The following is a 20,802-nucleotide window of genomic DNA, read 5'->3' on the forward strand; positions in this document are numbered from 1 at the left end:
GCAAACTTCAGCTCTTGATGGGTGTGCAGTAAAAGCCTAGGACCCTCTGTCAGATTTGCAGCCCAGTCTACAACTTCTTGTAGATAATTTAAAAAATATAACAATAGATATAACAACATAACAACAAAAATAGTAGTTTGTGTTAAGGAAATTTTGCCTCCTGTGAGCTCTCAGATAATTGTGTTAGTCAGACTGTAGATTTTACCAACATGGAACTAGATGCTCTATTCAGCAGAGCTGAACAGGCAAAATCACTTTGAGTGAGAAAGGAGAAAAGGTTAATGTGGAGCTGTTGGGTAAAATAGTCTTTCCAAATTTGCCATCTAGCTCAAGATCATCAGCTCCCAAAATCAGAGTCACAAATAGGGTCATGAGCTCGGAATTTAAATGTAAATTGGGTTGCGCATGCCCAGACAGAAAGGCCTGAAAGGAAATCTTTGTCTCTGCTGAGCCAGCTTTTCAAAGAAATCTTTAGCCAGTGGTTAAATCTTTAGCCTGGGGTTTGTAAGTCTCATCAAAATGTAAAAGTTTTAGTGTAAAAATGATAATTCAGTAAGCTCTTGCACTTGAAAACCATACCAAAAGCTCAACAAAAATAACAGAAAATAATTGATGCCAGATGTTATCAAAAGTGTGGGATAAATGCATGCCAGAGATCCAGGTAGAGTGGCCAAGGCAGCAAACAAACAAATTCCTCTATCTGCATACTCTGTTCTGTCAGGTACAAGAAGGCCATGGATGTGATGGCAGTCCCAAAATACCAGATGAGGCTAACTGTAAAATTTTAACTCAAGTGCACGTTGGCTTTAATTATATAAGAGTGTGTTTTGCAGTCAGGGCACTAATGAGTTGCTAATTCTCACTCAGAGTAAGAGATTTGATTCCCAGCATATCTGCTAACTGGCCAGCCTGCTCCATAGTGGGGGGAGCCTGCCACCATGACTCTCCTGGGAAATACTTCACAGAGAAAGATGTCCTAGTTGTTTAAATGGGAGGGGAATGTGTGACTTAGCTGTGCGTGTTCTCCCAGTAAAAATGTCCTGCATAGTGTGAGCCAGTAAGAAACTCTGTGATCTTTAAGCTGGAGATGACTGTGTCCAATAGAAATTTCCTGATTATGTAAATGATTCTTAAAAATGCTTTACATTTCTTTCAAGTACCAGAAATGTTTACTTTAATGATGTTAGCTGTCTGGCATTCTGATTTAATTATTCATGCCTTATTCTTTCATATTTCTTTTCCTTTTGACACACTGTCAAAAAAGAAAAAATCAGTTAAATAGTTGAGAACATGTGAACTACCGTAAACAATCACTCTTGTTTGTTTCTCTGCAGAACAAAAAGAAGTAAAGGTGGGAGAATACAATGCTGTGGATGACACATTGGTAATAATCAACAACAGCATCAGGTTCCAAGGTAGGAAACAAAACTGGAAAGAGGTACAGGAGTGATACAGATAGCTATATGTAGCTTGTAAGACTATGTGCTCTTAAAAAACTGTTTTAGGATTTTTAATATCAAATTTGTGACACTGTAGAAAGTAAAAGAGAAAAAATACTTAAAAAATAGAATTCTGAACAGAAAATTGCAGTGTTTTGATATTGTATACTTGGTTTTAATCTCAATGATAGGGCAAAATCAAATTTGTGTGTGTCCACAAATGATCTTTGATATTTCAAGAAGCAGGTTCTTCACCAATAAATGATGTTCTATTTCATCCCCATTTCCCACTCCCACAGCTCATCTCACCTGAGGGCTGCTCTCATGTTCTGTGTTTACAGATGTGAGGAGGAGGTAGTTGTTTTTCTTTGGGAGGTGCCTGTTAGGTAGCTAGAAAATAGGTTTTCAAATTACCAAGGCTGGCTTTAACATGGCCCATGGGAAACAGGGCCAGAGAGGGTTTTCAGACCAGCAGCATTCTGAAGCTCCACAGCAGGCATATTGCATTTCTTGCTGTATCTCCCTGCCATTTTTTATCCCATGCTGCTCCAATATAACATGGGGACTTTCCCGGCCCTCAAACAGATGGAGTGCAAGCATACCCATGGTTTTAAGAACCCATGGTCATGGCAGCCAGGTGTGAGCTGAAATGAGTTTTAAGGGTGTCTCCTGATGAATATAGACATATACATTCTTTTCAACGCTAAATTTTAAGATTTAATCTTGAGCTCTGCTATGGTACAGTTAAGTGAGAGGAAGTGAAGTTGGGTTTGTGAGTTCTGTGTGGTTTTCCCCTGGGATTGGTGAGGTGGATGATCATCAAGCTGTTGTACTATTGTACTCTACTACACCTTTCTCCAATGCCCCAACACCCAAGGTTTGCATGAGCATGGGTGGAGTTTCACTGCAGTGATAAAATTCATGGCTACTTGTCCATCTGCTGGAGCTGTCCATCCTTCCTTTTGATCTCCCTTGCTGGACTTAAAAGAGCACAGATACACAAACTTCTCTCACATCTCTGGGAATGAGGCTTTGGAAATGAAGAGTACAGAATTTGTCCCCCCTGCCACAGTCTGGAAGCAACAGATTATTTTTGCCGCAAGGAGGAACTAATTATGTGGTTTAATATTGATTCAGTCTATTAATTTCCAGAGAATATATGTAGTATGAATCAAGTTACAGGAGAGAGCATTTGTTCATAACTTTTTGCCTTCACAGACAGTACATGATGGGGAAAAGTCTCTGTACAGTCTTTTTTCAGGACAAGACTGCTAAGTCTTTTTCTGACCACTTCTGAAGGTGGTCTTTCCACCCATAACCTGTCTTATGGTATTCTTAAGATGTATTATGTGACTCACAGGGACTCTTTTCCTTTGACTCATCTTAGCTGTTCATTGAGACAGCTGGATATTCAATGTGGAAGACACTGACTTCCAGTCAGTGGAAGCCTAGTAGCTTTAAGTATTTAAAATAGAGAGTAGTAAAAATGTTCCTGTTTAAACCATTGGACAAAATTCCACACCAACAGGATTGAATGGCTAGTGCACAAACAAGTAAATAAATTTTGTTGACTCACTGTGTGTTTATATTTAATAAATACAAACCATCAATGTACTCTGTAGAGTGTAGAAGCAGTAGGGTGAAGCTTTATTTTTTAGTGTTAGTTCTTAAATCAGGCATGTATTTTATTGTTTTTTTGGCTTGCTAATTGTCTAATTTTATGAATTTCCATGGACTGTAAATACATGGAAATTCGTAAAATTTGTGGAGGGAAAGAGGAAAATCTCAGGTACTTTTCTCCAATATTAAATCAACAAATGGACCCTTCACTGTCACTTTTTTTGTGAGCATCTAAAGGAATTTTTTTTCTGAAAAGTTGGGCATAAAGGACAAAGGATAGCCAGTTTCCATGGCCTGAATCCTTTCAACTTAACGCTTAAAGGTAATGCTATTTTATTGTGTAAATCCTCAAATATTCTTTTAGGTGCAAGGCAGAAGAGTGGCTGTAAAGTTTAGCCATGGCAGCTGCTAGTCAGGTACTCGCAGTTCCACTTCTGCAGCCGTGCTGTGAGAGGAGCTGCTCAGCCCTGTGGCCCTTGCAGCCCCTTCGGAGATCTGATGCAAAAGAAGAGGCCCAGGAACTGTAGAGCACACAAATCTGTTTCTGAAGGAAGACAGCGATGCAAAAGGCCTTTTGCCAATCTCCTGCACCAAGGAAAAAATTAGTAAGCAGGTGAAATGGAGTGTGGGAAGTCAGAGATGCATAGCTTTATTGCAGTTGTCGGAAAGTGATTCTCCTCATTAAACCAAGAAGCCTTTAATTAGTTGGAGCTGACTGTCAATGAAGTACACAGCTTTAAACATAGTTTTTAAGTTCAGACATTAAAATCCACATCTGCAAAGTGGATCTGTTCCTATAAAACTTTTGCTATCCATTTTTCCATATTGCTCCCTTCTATAGAATCCTGAGGGCACCAACAACTCTCCCTTCCCTCTTCCCAGAGCTTCCCCCACCATGCCCACAGCCCAGGACCACATTTTAGCCCCAAGGCCATCAATCCCTGTCCAAGTGACGCTACACTAAGGCTTATCTCCAGACAGGCTGTTAGAATTTGCTCTGGCAACAACAGTGGGCACAGAAATGAAACTTTCTGTTTTCTACTCATTGCTCTGTCAATTGCTTCAGAAAAGCATAACCTCCTGTTAAAATTTACACTCAAAGTATGCATTTTAGTGTTTATTTATTTTAAAATGAGGCTAGTTAGCATGTATGGGGTTCTGCACTGGGGTATGGTTGTGTCTCTTCTTCCAAAGAGGATATCTGCCTGCCCCAGAAATGCAAATCTTCATGTCAATCAATGTGACTAACATATGTCTGTCAAAGTCAATGATTTCATCAGCTACTGATGTGGTTCACAGTTGCTAAGTGTGCTAATTCAAGGTATAGTACTTAGGTGAGGAAAAGTTTCTTGCAGGAATTCTACATCTGGTTGAACTTTAGCCTTTTTTTTCTTCATGCAATTCTAGGAGTCGAGCCTCCAAAGGACAAAACAATTATACAAGAGGAGCTGCGCAAAATCTCCCTGCCTCTCTACAGCATCCTCTCTGCCCTCACCATCCTAGGAATGATCATGGCCAGTGCTTTCTTGTTCTTTAACATCAAAAACAGAAATCAGAAGTAAGACATTCATGTTACTTCTATCACAAATTCCTTCGTATTTAATGCCGTGTTTGTAGAACCAGTCATGTAAATATATCTATCTACATATACATGTAAGGAAAATGGGAAACTGTGGAAAGGCGGTATTTTAGAACTATTTAATTGAAATCACTGGGTAATATACTCACATTGAAACAGACTGTATTTGAATTCTTTTATACTTTCTGAAAAATGTAATTTACTATTTAATGTTTGACTGACTGCTAATAACATTAACCTTAGCTAATTAATCCATCAGTAAATCTTAGCTAATTAATCCATCAGGAGGTCTTTTTACTAAGCATTCAAAAACCTGAAACAATGCTAAATTATATAAAACAGCAAATACTGTGCATGCCTTTAGATTTCATGGAATTCTAGAAGAGTTGTCTCTTTGCCTGGTTACAAAAAGCTCTTCTTTATTGCTGTAGTAGCCTAGCAGTAACATTTTCCTCTTTAATGCACTATCACCTTTTGTCCATAGACTAATAAAGATGTCCAGTCCCTACATGAACAACCTTATTATCCTTGGAGGGATGCTTTCTTATGCATCTATTTTTCTTTTTGGTCTTGATGGATCCTTCGTCTCCGAAAAGACATTTGAGACACTTTGCACAGTAAGTAATTCCATATATTCTAGTTCAATTCTTGTTGAATTCAGTCTTACAGGAAACAGAAAATACAAATGGAAAAGTTCAGTAGTTGGATGTGTCATTCCATTAAATCACTGATTCTTGTAGCTCTTTCCTGGGATATTATCTGTGACCAAATTCTAAGACATGTACAAAGCTTCATTATGGTGGTGGTGGTGGTTCTTGTTGATCTTATTGCTGTTGTCCTTATTGTTATTGGTTTTTTATACAAAATTTCAAATGCATTGGGATTTAACCTCAGACTGAAAGGGTAGATGTATATTCTTGTTTTGAAATCATATCTAGAAAGATGATTTACTAAAGAAGATTTTTGGGGTTGTGGCAGGACAACTTGTAATACCTGTAAAGCTACTTCTTTATACATTCCATATTATTTTAAACTACTGCTTAATGGCTGCTGCTTCTCTAGATCTCTTTAGTCAGTCTCTATAAATTCCTGCAAGCCTAGATCCATATAGAATACATTCTAGTTAAATCAAAACAAGCAACTCTGAAACCAAATCAAAGATGTCCACCTAGAAACTTGTCATAATTGTTTGATGTAATATGCAGTTATTCTGACTTACACATGTCTTTTCAAAGAAAGGGATGGGATACTCCTTCCAGAAGCAGTACAAAACAGCATTTAAATTTATCCAATATCTTCTCAAAAAATTCTAAGACTTTGCTTGACCCGTTGCCTAAAATTATCACACTTACTCAGGAGTTACTTCACTATCATTTTGATTCTTCTTCACATCTCTAGAAAGCTGCAATTCACAGCACCTGTTGTTTTTAAGAGTCTGAATTTCTGACGTCGTGGCTAGCAAGAGAGGAATTTTACTTCAAGAGGAAAATTCAAAACATGAAAGTTGGGTACCTAAAGCTAGTTGATGCAAATACATCCCAATATGTCACCTGAAGCCGTCCATACTGATTAGAATCCTTATAGAAGTGAAACACCATGTGATCTTTTTAGTTAGACCATTTCAAAGCACTGGATATTCCATAATACATGCCAAGATGGACTAGAAGACATACTATGGGTGAATGTACAAGGACAGTCTTACCTTCCTTAGCTGGGCCTGGACACAAGTGTATTTCAAACACTTAAACTTTAGGAGCTTTAGGAAAGGAGACTTTAGGAAAACTTTAGGAAAGGAGAAGGAAAAAATATCCAGTCTTCCTACAACTAGCGTTCTCATTCTCAGTACAGATAGTAGAAAGAGATCCTTTAAAGATTAAAAAAGGATGATGCTGTTCACCTCTCACAAACTACTTACAATTTTGTGAATACAATGGGGCCAATAGAAAGTGGAAGATGGCATAATCCATTTTTTATCCAGAAATTACGTCCTTTTTCATGAAATAGCTGCTGATGGAGCAGAAGTGTCATTAGGAATTCATTGTTGTTGTCAATCCCCATTCTTTTCTCATCCTCCATTGCAGAAGGATCTAGTGGCATGGGATGAAATTTTTTAGTCTTGATGTCTGCTCAATCTTGAGGGGCTTGTACCCAGAGCTCCTGAGTTCCATGCCAGGCTGCAGACCATTGTATGACTGGGCTACAACCCTTCTCTGGAAACAGCCATGCACTGCTGAACAGAAGGAAAGTGGGAACCAGAGGTACTTATCAGCATCTAGCTGTTCTAGGAAACAGATTTCCAACCACATGTACCTATATATGACTAAATAAGATTAAATTTGAGTCCTGTTTTACATGTGACAGCTCAGCTTTAACTCTGAAAAATGAACCAATGTCCAAAATCCTGTGCCTCTGAGCTAGAACATTTCTTCCGATTTTTCTCTAATCTGCCTCTCAAAATGTAATCGCTGGTCTCATTTTCTAAATGCAACAAAATTTAACTGTGGGCTGCTTATTTTGTCAAATCCTATGTATCTCTTCCTTATATTCCAATTTGTATCTGTAGCATTATATTACGTCTGTATGTCTGCCATAGAGGGGTAGATTTTCCCTTGAGTAAAACACTTACTTGACTTAGATGACCAGTAAAAGAAAGGGGTGGGGGAGAATGCTGTGTCCTAAAGGCAAACTTTGATTAAGAAATATCACCTCATGCCTTAAGCAGAGATTAAATTATTTGTTTTTACATAGTTAAATGCTATATAAACAGAGCAGAGTCTAAGATTTCTTCTCAGTCTTGACTGTCCAGGTTTTTAGTCCAGTACAGAAGGATTTCTGATTGTGTTTTCCTGTGCATGGCTACTGACGTATCCTATGAACCCCAGCTCTGTCAGCAATTAATACTACAGTCATAGATGCAACAAATCCTTCAGTAGCCACCCAGTAGGAAGGTTTCTTTCAACATCCTACTCATTAAAACAATTGTTTTTAATTTTTTCATCCAATTATATTCTTGTAATTGGGATAGCTTATGCTCGTCTTAGATATCATCTCTACATGGCTACCATTCACTGTGGCAATGCACATTTATTGTATCTAGAAAACTGAATTAGTGCTGGGAAATTCATAATTATGGGAGGCAGGAGGCAAACACACTAACCTGTTGAATAACTCTTGTCTCTCTCTACTCCTCTCCTCAAAACATCCACCAAGTGCTGGCCACAGAGTATACATTTGGCTCCATGAACATCCCTATTCCTGAGTGGGCAATATGCTTAGTGGTTTCATAAGGTCTGCTTATACTCACAAGTGCTGATAGGATCAGGCCAGGACAAATCTCTCTTCATCATCCATCTCCCTTGAAATGCATGATTTTTTTACTCATTCTAGCCATGAGAGATTAGTTTAAAATTCCTATTTTATTTCAGACTGTGGCTAAATCTCTAAAAAGAGCCAGTTACAATTGAGAACAATCATAAAAAGCCATTGAGGCAAGTCATAAGGGTGTAACAACTGTATCTCAGACACAGAGAAGAACCATATGTCAATGAAAGGAGATATTGGAAGGGAAGTAAAAGTTTTCATTCAAGTTTTATAAACACATGCAAAGCTATGAAGCTGTTGTTAGTGTTATCCCCTGTCTCAACCAAGTAATCACCCTCATTGTCGTCTGTGTTTCAGAAGTGATGAGGTCTCACCAGAGTAGCAGTATATACACAATAGCCAGTGTCTTAATTGGATATGTTACATATGGTCTCTGTTTAATATTGTGACAATTTTTGGCAAACTTATAGAAGGTTCTTAAAACTTCTGTGTTTACAAAGGTGTTCCTACCACAGCAAGGGGATTGCAAATAGGTGATCTTTAAGGTGTTTTACCATCCAGGCCATTCTATCATTCTGTCCTCACAAATTCAGGAAATATGGTTTCCAGGTTGTAGGTATTACATTCAACTCTGTTGGATTTGTTTCCTCTAGAGCATGTTATTTGTAGTGCTCTTTGGAGGGTGAAATGCTTTGCTCCATCAGCTCTTTTTTTACTTTTCAACAATTGATGCCTATATGTGGCATAAGCCTAATGCTGTAATATTCCAAGGACACTGACACATGACCCAAAATTACACCAGTAAAACCTGAAAGGTTCAGAGGATTTATTTGCTAAATTGCACTACCACTTTTGCACTCTGTAAGGCACTGGGTGTAGGAGGAGGTGGTCTATAAGTTATTATGCTGAAACATAGAAACAAGTGTTACATGTAGTTGAGAGTCAGTGAGCACTTTAAACTTATAGTAAAATAATTTGCTGAATAAGGGTGTTATATTAGTCTTTAAAATTATAAAATGTGGACTCTGTGACAGAGTGATAGAGTGGATAATTGGTTCCTAAACACTCTCATTTTTATCTTGGTATGCCTATTTTCTATGGAAAGGTAATCAAGTATAATTAAATACATAATAATTCTGTGTTTTCACAGTAAAAACTCATAATAGCAAATGTAACATAATTTAGTTCCATGTCAGAATTAAAGATTAGGTATCATACTTTATAACTCAAATTACATGAAATTAGAATGATCCAGAGAAGCGAGTTCTGAGAAAGTGGTCAGTGTTTTACTGAACCATTAGACAGTGTCTTACTTAATAGCAACTTTATTGGTTGCATAGAAAAAGAAATACCATATTTTATTACGTCCATATGTATGCCAAAGTACAAAGTATTTGAGAGAGAGAGAGAAGGAGAGTGATTTGTCTTTGTTTTTAATCTCAGAACCACTATGGTATCATAGCAAAAAAAAAAAAAAAGTTAGAAGTAAGGATGTGAAATGAGATGTGATGCCAACTGGAAAAATGCAAGCAAGTGGAAGCATATTTGAAAGCAGTCATTATATGGGAGAGACTCAAAATTAGCAATGCTAGTGACATATCCTATGAATAGAGTTTAAAGTGACATACTAAATAGAGATACTTAAAGTAGCGAGAATATTAGATAAGATCATAACGTTTAGACTTCTGTAATACACTCCACTGAGAATTTAATGATTTACATTTAAGATGAGTAATGTCTTTCCAAGTTGGTACTGCTATTGAATAAAAAACTACTAGGTCCTGAGGACAACCACTGTCTTCTCTGTTATGCATCTTCCTCAAACAAGTAAATATAATTATTAAGTTGGGGCTGAAGATGTTTAAAGTACTCTACGTTGTTCTCAACCATAGTGAGAAAAAAGGCCTCCTTCATTAGGTAGTAGTAGAGTAAACAGCTCTTCTCCTCAGTCTTGGTAGTCTGATGTGCAGCAGGACTTTCTCCTGGGGAGTGTGCTGCACTGGATCATTGCAGGGCTTGGGAAGGGGCAAATGATCTGTATTGAATAATTGAATATAGGGTTCATGTTTGATAGGAAATACCTATTCTGCAGATAGAAATTGCCTTTCAATATCCTTTACAATCCAAAGTATTCTGCAAGGGTCTCACATAAAATATAAGAGGATTTAAGTCTTGTAAGTTGCATAGGCACTAAAATAAAGCATGCTCTGTCTTATTCATCTCACTTGTTAGCATTGTTTATGTGAATTGCCAAAGCTAGACAGAGGTTCTGAGATTTCAGGTGATCTCACTGAGCCTGGTCAGTGTTTTGGCTTGGGTAAAGAAAAAAAAAAACATGAAGGTTTTTGCATACTGCAAGGTGTGCTCAGGGTCTTAGATTTCAGTTGGTTGCTCTCAGCCATGGTGTGGACATTTGGAAACACTCTTTGCACGGAAAGAAAAAAACAAGTAGTGGGTGGGATGGAGAGAGAGAAGGAGAGAGTACAGACCAATGACAAAGTCCAGCTCACTACTAAGTGTGTGTGTGACTACCCAGAATTTGTGTTTTTCTCAGAAAAATATCTTGAGGACATGTGCATTTATGGCAACTGTAGATGTTATAAACCTTATATCTTCTCAAAGGTGCATTTTAAAAGGTGACCTTTAAATGTATCCAGATATTCAGGTGCACTTTGCATTTTCAACCAGTACTATTCTTAATTATGGGTCATGAACAGTTTTGACTCTGTGCCTTGCAACACTGTGAAAGGCAGGTTTTTTTCTTTTTTTACTGTTTCTTATTTAATATTCTTATATCTGCCATGCTGAGAGAACAGCTAGGCAAGGTGGAACTCCATGCATTTCACCCTTTCTAGGGAAACCCTGAACCTCTGTAGGATGGGCATTGCCATGTTATGTAAGAGTGGAGAGACATCCTGAAAAACACATCAAACAGAGACTTATAGTCTGTCATGAGGAACAGGAAGGAAAAGACCCTTGTGAGCTGTTGGGGATTGGGTTCCTAGGGATGGAAGCAGTCTGCAGGGCGAGGGAGATGGTGGGCAATTTACTAAAACTCCAAAAGCTGGCTGAGTGCAGGTCTAAAAGGATGGACTTGTCTCTAGTATTAAAGCAGAGAGAGGGAGAAGATGTATGAGCCTTCTGTCTTTTTATTTATTTCTGCTTTGTCTTCGCTTGTCGCTTTGCATTTCCTCTGTTTAATCAATTTTGAGGCAACAGACTGAAAGGAAAACATGTAGACAGCACCACCAATAAAGCTGTGGTTTTCTCTCTGGGCAAGAGGCTCTTGGACTAGACCCTGTACTACCAAATAGCATGTGGCCTTGATATTTGGATAGTAGCTGATGATATGGTTTATTCATGCCCTTTACACTCTTCAGGCATTCCCCAAAACTCCAGGTTTTGTCTTGGTTTGCTGTAGGATTATTATTTTTTTCTGGGAGAGGATGTTTCCTGTCTTTAAACTTTATATTTGCCTAATCCTTTTCCTCAAATTGTTTAGTTTTGGCCAGGAATTTAAAAGAAAATCCAACAGACAGACACTCAACTTCTATTGAACTGCAAAAAGATTTAGACCTCTAATCTATTTCTTTGTCTCTGGAAACCAGAGCCTTTGTTTGTGTTTTTCATCTGGCCTTTTTAATTTTGTGTGTATTCTTCAGTTTATTTCCTACTTAATTGTTTAGCTGTTAATTTTAATCTTCCTTTTCTGTATAATCACTTCCATAATTGTTCTCACTGTTGTTCAGTCTGAGACTGATCTCACTCCTATTTAATTCAACAGCAGTTCTCTTACTGAGTTTAACATGAGCCTGATCAGCTTCTATTTTAGTAAATGACATTTTCTTGAGGGTAAAGAAAAAAGAGTACAGACAAAAGTTATAAGGCTGAATAGATCCTAGAAAAAGTTATGTCATATACTGAAGCAAATACACCTCAACCTTGCCAGAGATTTATTAAGGTAATATTTTTAGAATGTTTTCCTCTTCTTCAGTAGAAACAGCAGACATTTTTTAAAGCCTCCTTATAGAAACAGGAGAAATGATAACATCTTTTACACTACCCATAGATTAACTCTGAAAAATGATCTAAAGGATATTAAGAAATCACTACAGGAGATCTCACAGCATGCAATGAACCTCTGTATTTAATTTATGTGAAAACAGCAGGATTTAATTCTCTAACATTATTGCCACTTATTTTTACAGGAATCTGTGCTAGTGCCACACAAATTCTAAAAAAAAGAGCTAAAAGTCATAAAAAATTGTCAAAAGTGTCTGATATAAACGAGAAAAGTATAACTCAAAGGGATGAACTCATTCTTTGGGGTCTGCTTGTGTTCACACAATCAATTTTGCCATCATTAATAAAAGCAGAGCCATAACCCAGTGAAAACTTGTTGAGATGACACATTTTTATTCATCATAATTATCCATTATGTCCCCAGTTTTCCAAGAAAAATAGAAGGTGCTTAATTTCCAACTCCTGCATACTCCACAGAAATCAATGCAATTGTCCACTTAAAGACAATTGTGCTCTCCAGGTCTAAATGCACAGCATGGTTTATTTTCACATTTGTTTAATACCTAAGTCTAGTACTGAGATGCCACCAAGCTGCTCAGCAGTGATGTTCAGCTGCATCCTAACCCTGTGGGCACTGCAGCTGCTTCCCAGGGTGTGTGTAGAACTGCTTCATTATTGATATTCCTTAAGTGAATCAGTCCAAGTCTCATAAACAAAGCTGGAGAGAAGAGTGTCAAGTCCTACAAAAGAAATACTTGCAATTTTTATTTTAAAAAAATTAACATATTGAGGTGGGGAAAAGTATGTTTGCAAGAATCTTAAACCTGAGTGATTCTTCTGCAGAAGAATAGTTTACATGTTTTACTAACAGAGGGAGTTCTTAACCAAGCAGTTTCACTATGCCATTGTTCAAACAAAAACAAAACCCAAAATTTAAAACAAAAAAGTCACCTAGAGAAGTGATGAGAAGTTTGAAGCTTTTAACACATGAAGATTCTTTGTGCTGAAACTTGGGGGTTTTTATTCATCACTCTGAGTCTTTAATCCCATCTTCTTTTTTTCACTTGAGAGTGGCAAACTGGATTAAATTAGCATTAACAAAGCTGCAACGTGAAAAACCAGAGTGCGTGGTGTATTCAGTTCAGGTGGTTATATTTTTTACTTTCTTTTTAACAAAACAGCAAAATGCATCACTTGCTTGATCCACTTGTAAGACCTTCCCAGGCATTCCTTGCTGGATTGTCACTGTGTGGTCATCTGAATGCATAGGCACTGGTGGTCAAATAAAGGAAAATAATGGAACTTCTTGAAAAATTAAAGTTTTAACTTTTCATGAATTCAGTTATTTTTCTAAGATAACCTTATGATTTTATATAGAATTGTAATTATATTTAAACAAAATATTTAAAATTAATTACAATAATATTGTTTACCTGAAAGTTAGCAACACCTAAAATGTTGGGTTTATTTCTAAGCTTCATTCTTAGAATGTATAAACAGAGGCTTTTACTTCTTTATTCAGAGTGTTTCTGGTACTTTCACCACTTGCTAATTTCCCCTTACTAACTCATTGTTCACAATAAGATGGCTTCTTTTGTTAATAATGAGTGGTATATCAGGTAACTTTTATGTCTGTTACACAGATTCATAATTAGTAACCACTTCACCATTCCCATAATGAGATGATAGGAAAGACTCAGATAGATTTGTGTGAAGATATCAAATAACAGCAAATATAGATTACCCAGCAAAAGCTCAAGGTTGAGAGGAAATAGGATTGAATTCAAAGTAATATTACATAAGATTGTTAACCTATCTGTGGTTATTATCTGGCAGAAGAATTGTCGTCCTTGAAAGAGTAAAAGGTGTTTAGCACCTTATGGATAAGTTAAAAACAGAGATTTTACTGCCAAAGGAAAGTAAAAAGTAATGCTCCTATGAGATGTAAGTAACATCTTCTTCATAGATGCAGGGAATCTTAAGCTGAAACTTACAATATTTGTTTAAAGTTTAATATTTGATGAAGGTAGACTTTTTTTTTTTAATCACAGTCTGCAAGTCAAGATCTCTTTCTTTGTGGAGATACTTTCACTGTTTATGGTTTATCAGCTGTGCAATCCACCAGATAAATGTTTTCTAGGGATTTTTTAGTTATCACAGTTAATGCACCTGTAAGAGCTTCTATCAGGTAATTTATAAAAAGAAAAAATTCCTGAATCATATTTTTAAAAATAGACCCTAAACCAAAATAGTGTATCACCTAAAAAGAGAACAGACATAGAAAACTCCATTTTACTATCTGTGTTGGAATACTTAATTGCTGTATACCAAATGATAGGATTTCATTTGACACTTGTGTGTTGTATTTGAATTATAGAAAACAAAATATTTTTAGGACATATTCAAATAATCAACTCATTCATAAAAAAGGGAACCAAGACATATAAGTGGGTAATTGAATGTATACCCTGAAATAATTGAAGGCATCAAGAATTATGTAATGAACTAACCATTTAAGAAAAAAGAAAGAATTTTTTCAGGTTTTGTGTCTATTTAGGAGCAGACATTTGAATGCAGGTTCTTGTCTACTGAAGAGAGATTTTCCTGATTGTTTGGTGGGTTCTGGGGGAAGGGTGGTTTTCTTCAGCTTCTGGGCAAACACAACGTTAGAAACTTCCAACATGGGAGAATTGCTGATCAATTGTACAACATCATGGTCATGCTCTTCAATTACTGATATTTTTATCACTTTCTTTCAAATGAGTAGGATATGGAGGTATAACACATTTAAGAATATAAATTAGCAGATATAAGAATTTCAAAGACTTCTGCTGTTTTCTAAATTTTTCATTTTGCCAGCTGCATTAATGAATTATAGCAGACAAATTTGAGGTCATTTTCTTCAAAATTAAAAATTAATTTTCATCTGAAACTTACCATCTCCTTCTTAGCAACAATGATCTCATTTTGACAAAATCCTGGTATATTTAAACTAACACGTTTCCCATACAGACAGTAATGTTATTCTAATATGCACAATCCTAATCAGGGATACATAAAGTTTTTTTTAATCAAACATGCTAGAAATAACATTTTTCTGAATATTGAGTTAGAAACATATTATGAGCATAATTGAATTTATTAGTATTCCCAAGAGACAATTATTGTTTCAGTGAGAACAAAACAGGGTCCTATTAGAGACATGAAAATACCATGTATCTGTTTGCCAAATATACCACTAAGCTCTACACAAAAGAGCTGAATACTTATTAATAGCAGCAAAAGGATGAATGCTAAGTATGGTTATTGATGTAAAGTCAAAAAAAATGTAACTGGCTAGTATGAGCACAATGATATGAAATGTATTTTTTAAATCCATCAGAGTTGATCTAACTGGTTTTACTGAACTATGATGCAGGATAGTGGCTAATCAGCAAAGACTTGAAAAATAATGAAGTTAAAAATAATGCTTTGCTGTCCTAAATATCTATTTTTTTTCTATTTTTTTTTTTTGTTGTTGTTGTTTGTTTAGGGATTTCATTTTCAATATCAAGAATGTCACAAAGTGGCAAAACTCCTGTTGAATCTAATCACAATTGTTTTATGAATAGCAAGATTACCCAGGAATAAGTCAACTCTACATTCAAGGTCATTATCAACAATGCAACAGATAAACCACAACATTAGATGCCACTAAGTCATTAATGTATACATATAAATATCCAAAGTCTTCTACGCACAATCACAACATTTTCTAATGTTAAGACTCATGGTGCTGTGTGTACTTTTTATAGAACCCTAGAATGGCTTGGGTCAGAAGGTACATTAAATATCATCCAGTTCCAATTCCATGGCCGTGGGCAAGGATGCCGCCCATTAAACCAGGCTGCTCAAAGCCAAATCTAACCTGGCCTTAAACATTTCCAGAGACAGAGCATCCACAACTTTGGGCAACCCGTTCTAGTGCCTCACAACTCTCATAGTGAAGAACCACTTTTCTCTTACTAATTCATTATTTTGGACCATGGGTGTCTTATTTATTTATTAACTGCAGTAATTCTATTGCTTTATCAATAGTTTTTGAATGAGTATATTTTTTTTTCTTTTCTCTGCCTTCACACCTAGTCTCTAAACACTATTAAAAGTCAGAATTTGTTTTCGGCAGAAAATTTTATGTAGAAAGATCACATTTTGAATACAAAAACTTAAATTCTGGAGAAGTTTGAAAAGGCAAAAAATAGCATGTTTTTAGATATGAAACATTTAGGCTAGTCATCAGGATCATCTTAGATGTCAAGCTTTGAATCTTACTAGAATGTCTAGTTTCTCATCAATATGCATATCCTGAAACTACAAATTAGAAATCACAAACTCTCCAGAAGTTAGATGTGAAACTAGGCTGGTTTCTAATGAAAAACATTGCCTTTAGGTTCTCTAAATAATATTTCCCAAATGCTTTCTTAGAACATCCTAGTTTCTCTAAATCAGATTTTTTTTTTATCACAAAACATCCCTGCTGGCCAAGCATGCATAGTCAACATGGCCAAAAGAAGGTTGGCTTTCCCTTTTTCTGTAACTTTCTTTGTAGCTTTCCTTTCCCTGTGTTTAGCCATTGTCTCTCTCCCAGTTTTTTTCATCTGCAAGGTAGAGTACTTTGGTTTTTTACTTCTTTGTTCAATTTTGTGCAGTTTTATGGGTTGGTACTCCCTTTTTATGGGTTGTGTGTGGAGTCTCTTAAAGAAGCATGAGATTGTTCCTCCTCCTTGTGATTTCTCAGGCTCTCAGATTCAACTATTGGCTTCCAGCTCCGTGCTGTGCCTCTTTCATGGTCTTCTACCTGCTATGCTTTGCAGTCTCTGATCCATCTTAGGGAAGAAAATAACCTGTTCAGGAAAAAAAAAGCTTTCGAACAGCCAAACCTGGAAACAGAAACTTCCTAGGAATTAGAGAGGGCAGTGCAGAGCTTTCTGCAACTCTGAATATCACTGTCCTGGCTCAAAGCAAGTCCAAAAGTGAGGGCCTATGTACAAGTTGCTATGGGCAGGGGAGGAATTGCATAAAAAACTATTTTAATCTGTGTTCTGTAGTTCTTGGTCAATTTGAAGTTTTCTATTTAAAAGAAAAAGGAACAAACGGCCCAAAACCTTACACCATTGCTCTGTGCAAGCTCACCGCCTCCTTTTTCTTAGGCCACATTTCCAGGTATTGTCATTGACTTGGGCATTGTTCCTGAGGCTTGCCAATCAAAACTATGTTCCTGTTTTGCCATTTTCTCTCATAGGATAATTTAAAATCTGTTGCTCTTATCTTTCCAGAATGCTTGGGTTTTTCATTGAGTGATGCGTATCTCATATAGTACAATCTTTTCTTATTTGGTCTGAATTACATCTCTATTTCTCTGATCATTTCTGTTCAAAATGTTGCTATTAATATTAGCTCCCTGAGTGCTTTTTATAGTCTGTCTCTTGAGTTTCTCCACTGATTTTTTTCCTCTATCTCCAAAGAACACAATAAAAGTAAAAAAGCAGAATATTTTAAGAGATTTATGGGTTTATATATGAAAGAGATAGTTAATTCAGCATCTAGATTTGTTTCATTTATGGAGGGAATGGATGGATGAGTAAAAAAGCAAGTAAGCAATGAATGAGAAATTACTAAATATCAAGTTTTTTCAAGTTCTTCAGATTTTTTCCTCAGGGTCTTGATAAAAATGTTGTCTAAAGTTATCTAAGTACCTTTTCTAAGTTATCTAAGTAACTTTTTCTTTTTTTTTAATGTATATACGTTTTTAGGTCCGAACATGGATTCTTACAGTGGGATACACAACTGCATTTGGAGCAATGTTTGCAAAAACGTGGAGAGTCCATGCAATATTCAAAAATGTAAAAATGAAGAAAAAGGTGAGAGAAATAGACTCTTTTTTGTTGCCCTGCTAATACAATTTTCTAATTGTTTTCATGCCTTTCCTGGATGGCCAGAGCAGTGCTGACTGTTCATGTGTCACATCCAAATATCCTGAATAATTTGATATTAAGGCTTTTTGGTTTCTTTTTTAGTCTCTCAGAGTTGGAGTCAAGCATCAACCCTCCAGTCTTTATAATAAAAGGTCTACAGTGGAGTTGGCTGTAAAATGTAAATGTGAATTTGGATCTCTGCTCCCTCTTAGTATGTTGCTTCAGCATCCAGATGTCTCCTTCTGGTAGATTTGCTTATTAATGTTTTCTGATTATATCTGTCTAAGACATGGGCATTACCTGAGGATTTCTCATGGATTGGTAGGAGAAAGCAAGAGAAAGTGCTGCTTATAGTTTCCCATTTCTAATTAATGTTCAAATTGCATAAGTTTACTCTAAGATTGGTCAGAATTGAACCACAATAGTTGTCTCTGTCATTTTTGGTACAGCACATCTTCTGTAAAGCATTAGGCTCAGTTTAGGAGTAGTGCAGCTCTTCATGATATTTTTCCCATTAAGCTTCTTTTCATACATGAAGTACTTTTTATCAGATTATTTTATTAATAAATTGGAAAAACACTGAGCAGAAAACATTTTGCTGGTAAAGACATTAAGAGAAATGTTCATGAAACAGAAAAACAAAATTAATATTTTTATAGAATGAGCAGAAGTGCCAAATGCAGTTCCTATGTGCTCCTGAACAGTTTTATTCTAATAACCAGTAAAGAGTTATATATAACCAAATTAAGTAGAAGAATATTCCAAAAACTTTTCAGATTACTCTTTTTTTTTTTGTTGTTATGTGTGGTCGTAAAAGATCTGTGTTGTTAATTTTTATTTTGTTCGTGCCACGTTATTTTTCCACAATTGCAATTTGTAGGGAGTCTGTCACAATAGGATACATCATTCCTTTAGAAGGAATGGACTTTAGTTAGACAGGGAGAGAGTTAACTCAGTTTCTAAGAAGATTTATATCTGAGGTTATTAAGGAATTACATGCTTGTCTGGAACTGGATCTATTACTCTGGCACCACAACACATCCAATAAGTACTTGCCCCTCCTATTTGGCCATGTCAGGTTTGCTCCACTTCATTATTATTCTTTAAAAAAAAAAAAAAAGATGAATAAATACAAAATATCTTAAAACTAACTAAAATTATAAAAAATTTCTATACCAAAACCAGGATGCTCTGGGTGGACTGAAATGGAAACCTCCCTCTTTGCATGTGTGCAAAGAGCTCACTCTAACATATGAGTTTATACTACCGGACTCTTTTATACATTTTTTTTCTTCATTTTTTTCTCGGATCTCACACTTCCTATATTAAAGTTTTTTTAACAAAGATAAGCCAGGATTTTACCTTCCTGAGAAATGAAATTTTACATTGCGAATATTTTTTACCTATTGGTACAAGTCTTTTTAAGTTAGTGAAGTTACACAAGACGCTACAGTCTAACAAATAAAAGCATTTACTTCATGACCTTTATTATCCTCAGAATTTTATAATTCCTCCAACACATACTATTTCAGATAGGAGTGAGCAGGTACTGCAATGGACTGTCACTGAGCTTTTGCTTTCTTTTTTGTAAACATTGCATTTTAGATCTGCAAGTTGCTACTCAATAATAAATTTCACTGTCTGTTAATTAAACATAATCCTCAAATTCTTTATTGCCTCTGTTCTTCAAGGGGCTCATCACCAACCGCAAAATGCAATTGATTGTGCATAGCTGGATGTTAAAATCATTTAAGATCAGTTAAAAAGATACTGACCAGTATAAGGGAGATAAACTTTCAGACATCTGGATGATGACCAATGAGCTGCTTTGCTCTGAGTGATAATGGAAATATCAAGGCTGTTAGGCTACCTTCCTCAGTATTCTGGAATTAAGTCAATAACACATGTTGTTCTGTAAACTTTAAAGAATTCTTTATTTAGATATCTCACTCCAAATCATAAGTATGAATCATGAAGTGCGACAGTTTTCTTTATGTAAAACAAATCAGCTATCCAGATAAGTGTTTACTAGTCATATATTTTCTGTCTCTGATTTGCCAGGATAGATAAAAGTGTTTTTAGGAGTCGACTGAAAAACATGGCATTCTTTACTTATGTCTTGCAAGAATGACATTTCCATTTTCTGCAGATGTAGTTTACAGCCGAAGTATTTTCTTTCTATGGATGCACAGAAAGTATAAATTTTTGCAAACCATATCTAAACTGACAAATACACAAAGGTAGTGCCACATGAAAGAAGCACATTAATGTTTCTAAATTAGTGGTGGCATGACAGAGCAGACTGGCATTGCATTCAGAGAAGTACAAAGTTCCAAAATTGTTTAAGTAGTGTGGATCTTATTCCTTTGTGATCACTTCAGTTACTACCTGTAAAAAGTATGACAGTAAAATCTGTATGATCTTTAGGCATAGAACCTTTGCCTGTCATCCTCAATATTTTCTTCAGGAAAATATTTGCCAACAGTAATATTTCTTCAGAGAGTGAAAGAATCCCTGTGTGGCTGTTGAAAACACTGGTTAATTCATTTCTAGAAAGTGGGTGTTAAGTAAAGGAGAGAATATGATGAGTAAATCTGTTTATCTTCATTAGATAGGGCAAGCTTCTGTACATTTATTGTATACTTTGGTGTACAATGTGGCTTTTTGAAGGGATTAGTGGATATCTGTCTCAGTGTGAGGAATATATAGAAATTTAAATAATAATAATAATAATAATACACTCCATATTACTGCAGTGGAAAGTGAAACTTAATGAGTTAGAGTGTCTTGAATTAGTTGTAGGTTCTCATTAACTGCTGTTTATAAAGCTTTCAAAAGTCTATTTTATTTTCACCCTTTTATATAT

At 35.9% G+C, this 20,802-nt stretch overlaps 1 protein-coding gene across 1 annotated transcript in view; it reads left to right on the forward strand.

Moving 5' to 3' along the window:
• Positions 1–20,802, forward strand: part of GABBR2 (gamma-aminobutyric acid type B receptor subunit 2) — a 454,077-nt gene that overhangs the window by 293,033 nt on the left and 140,242 nt on the right. Inside the window, exons 9-12 of the mRNA XM_058809544.1 lie at positions 1,335–1,415; positions 4,467–4,617; positions 5,123–5,255; positions 17,775–17,882. Of these exons, the coding sequence (XP_058665527.1) occupies positions 1,335–1,415; positions 4,467–4,617; positions 5,123–5,255; positions 17,775–17,882 (473 nt within the window). The remainder of the gene's footprint in view (positions 1–1,334; positions 1,416–4,466; positions 4,618–5,122; positions 5,256–17,774; positions 17,883–20,802) is intronic.

Source organism: Ammospiza caudacuta, chromosome 1 (genome assembly GCF_027887145.1).
Source record: "Ammospiza caudacuta isolate bAmmCau1 chromosome 1, bAmmCau1.pri, whole genome shotgun sequence".
NCBI lineage: Eukaryota > Metazoa > Chordata > Aves > Passeriformes > Passerellidae > Ammospiza > Ammospiza caudacuta.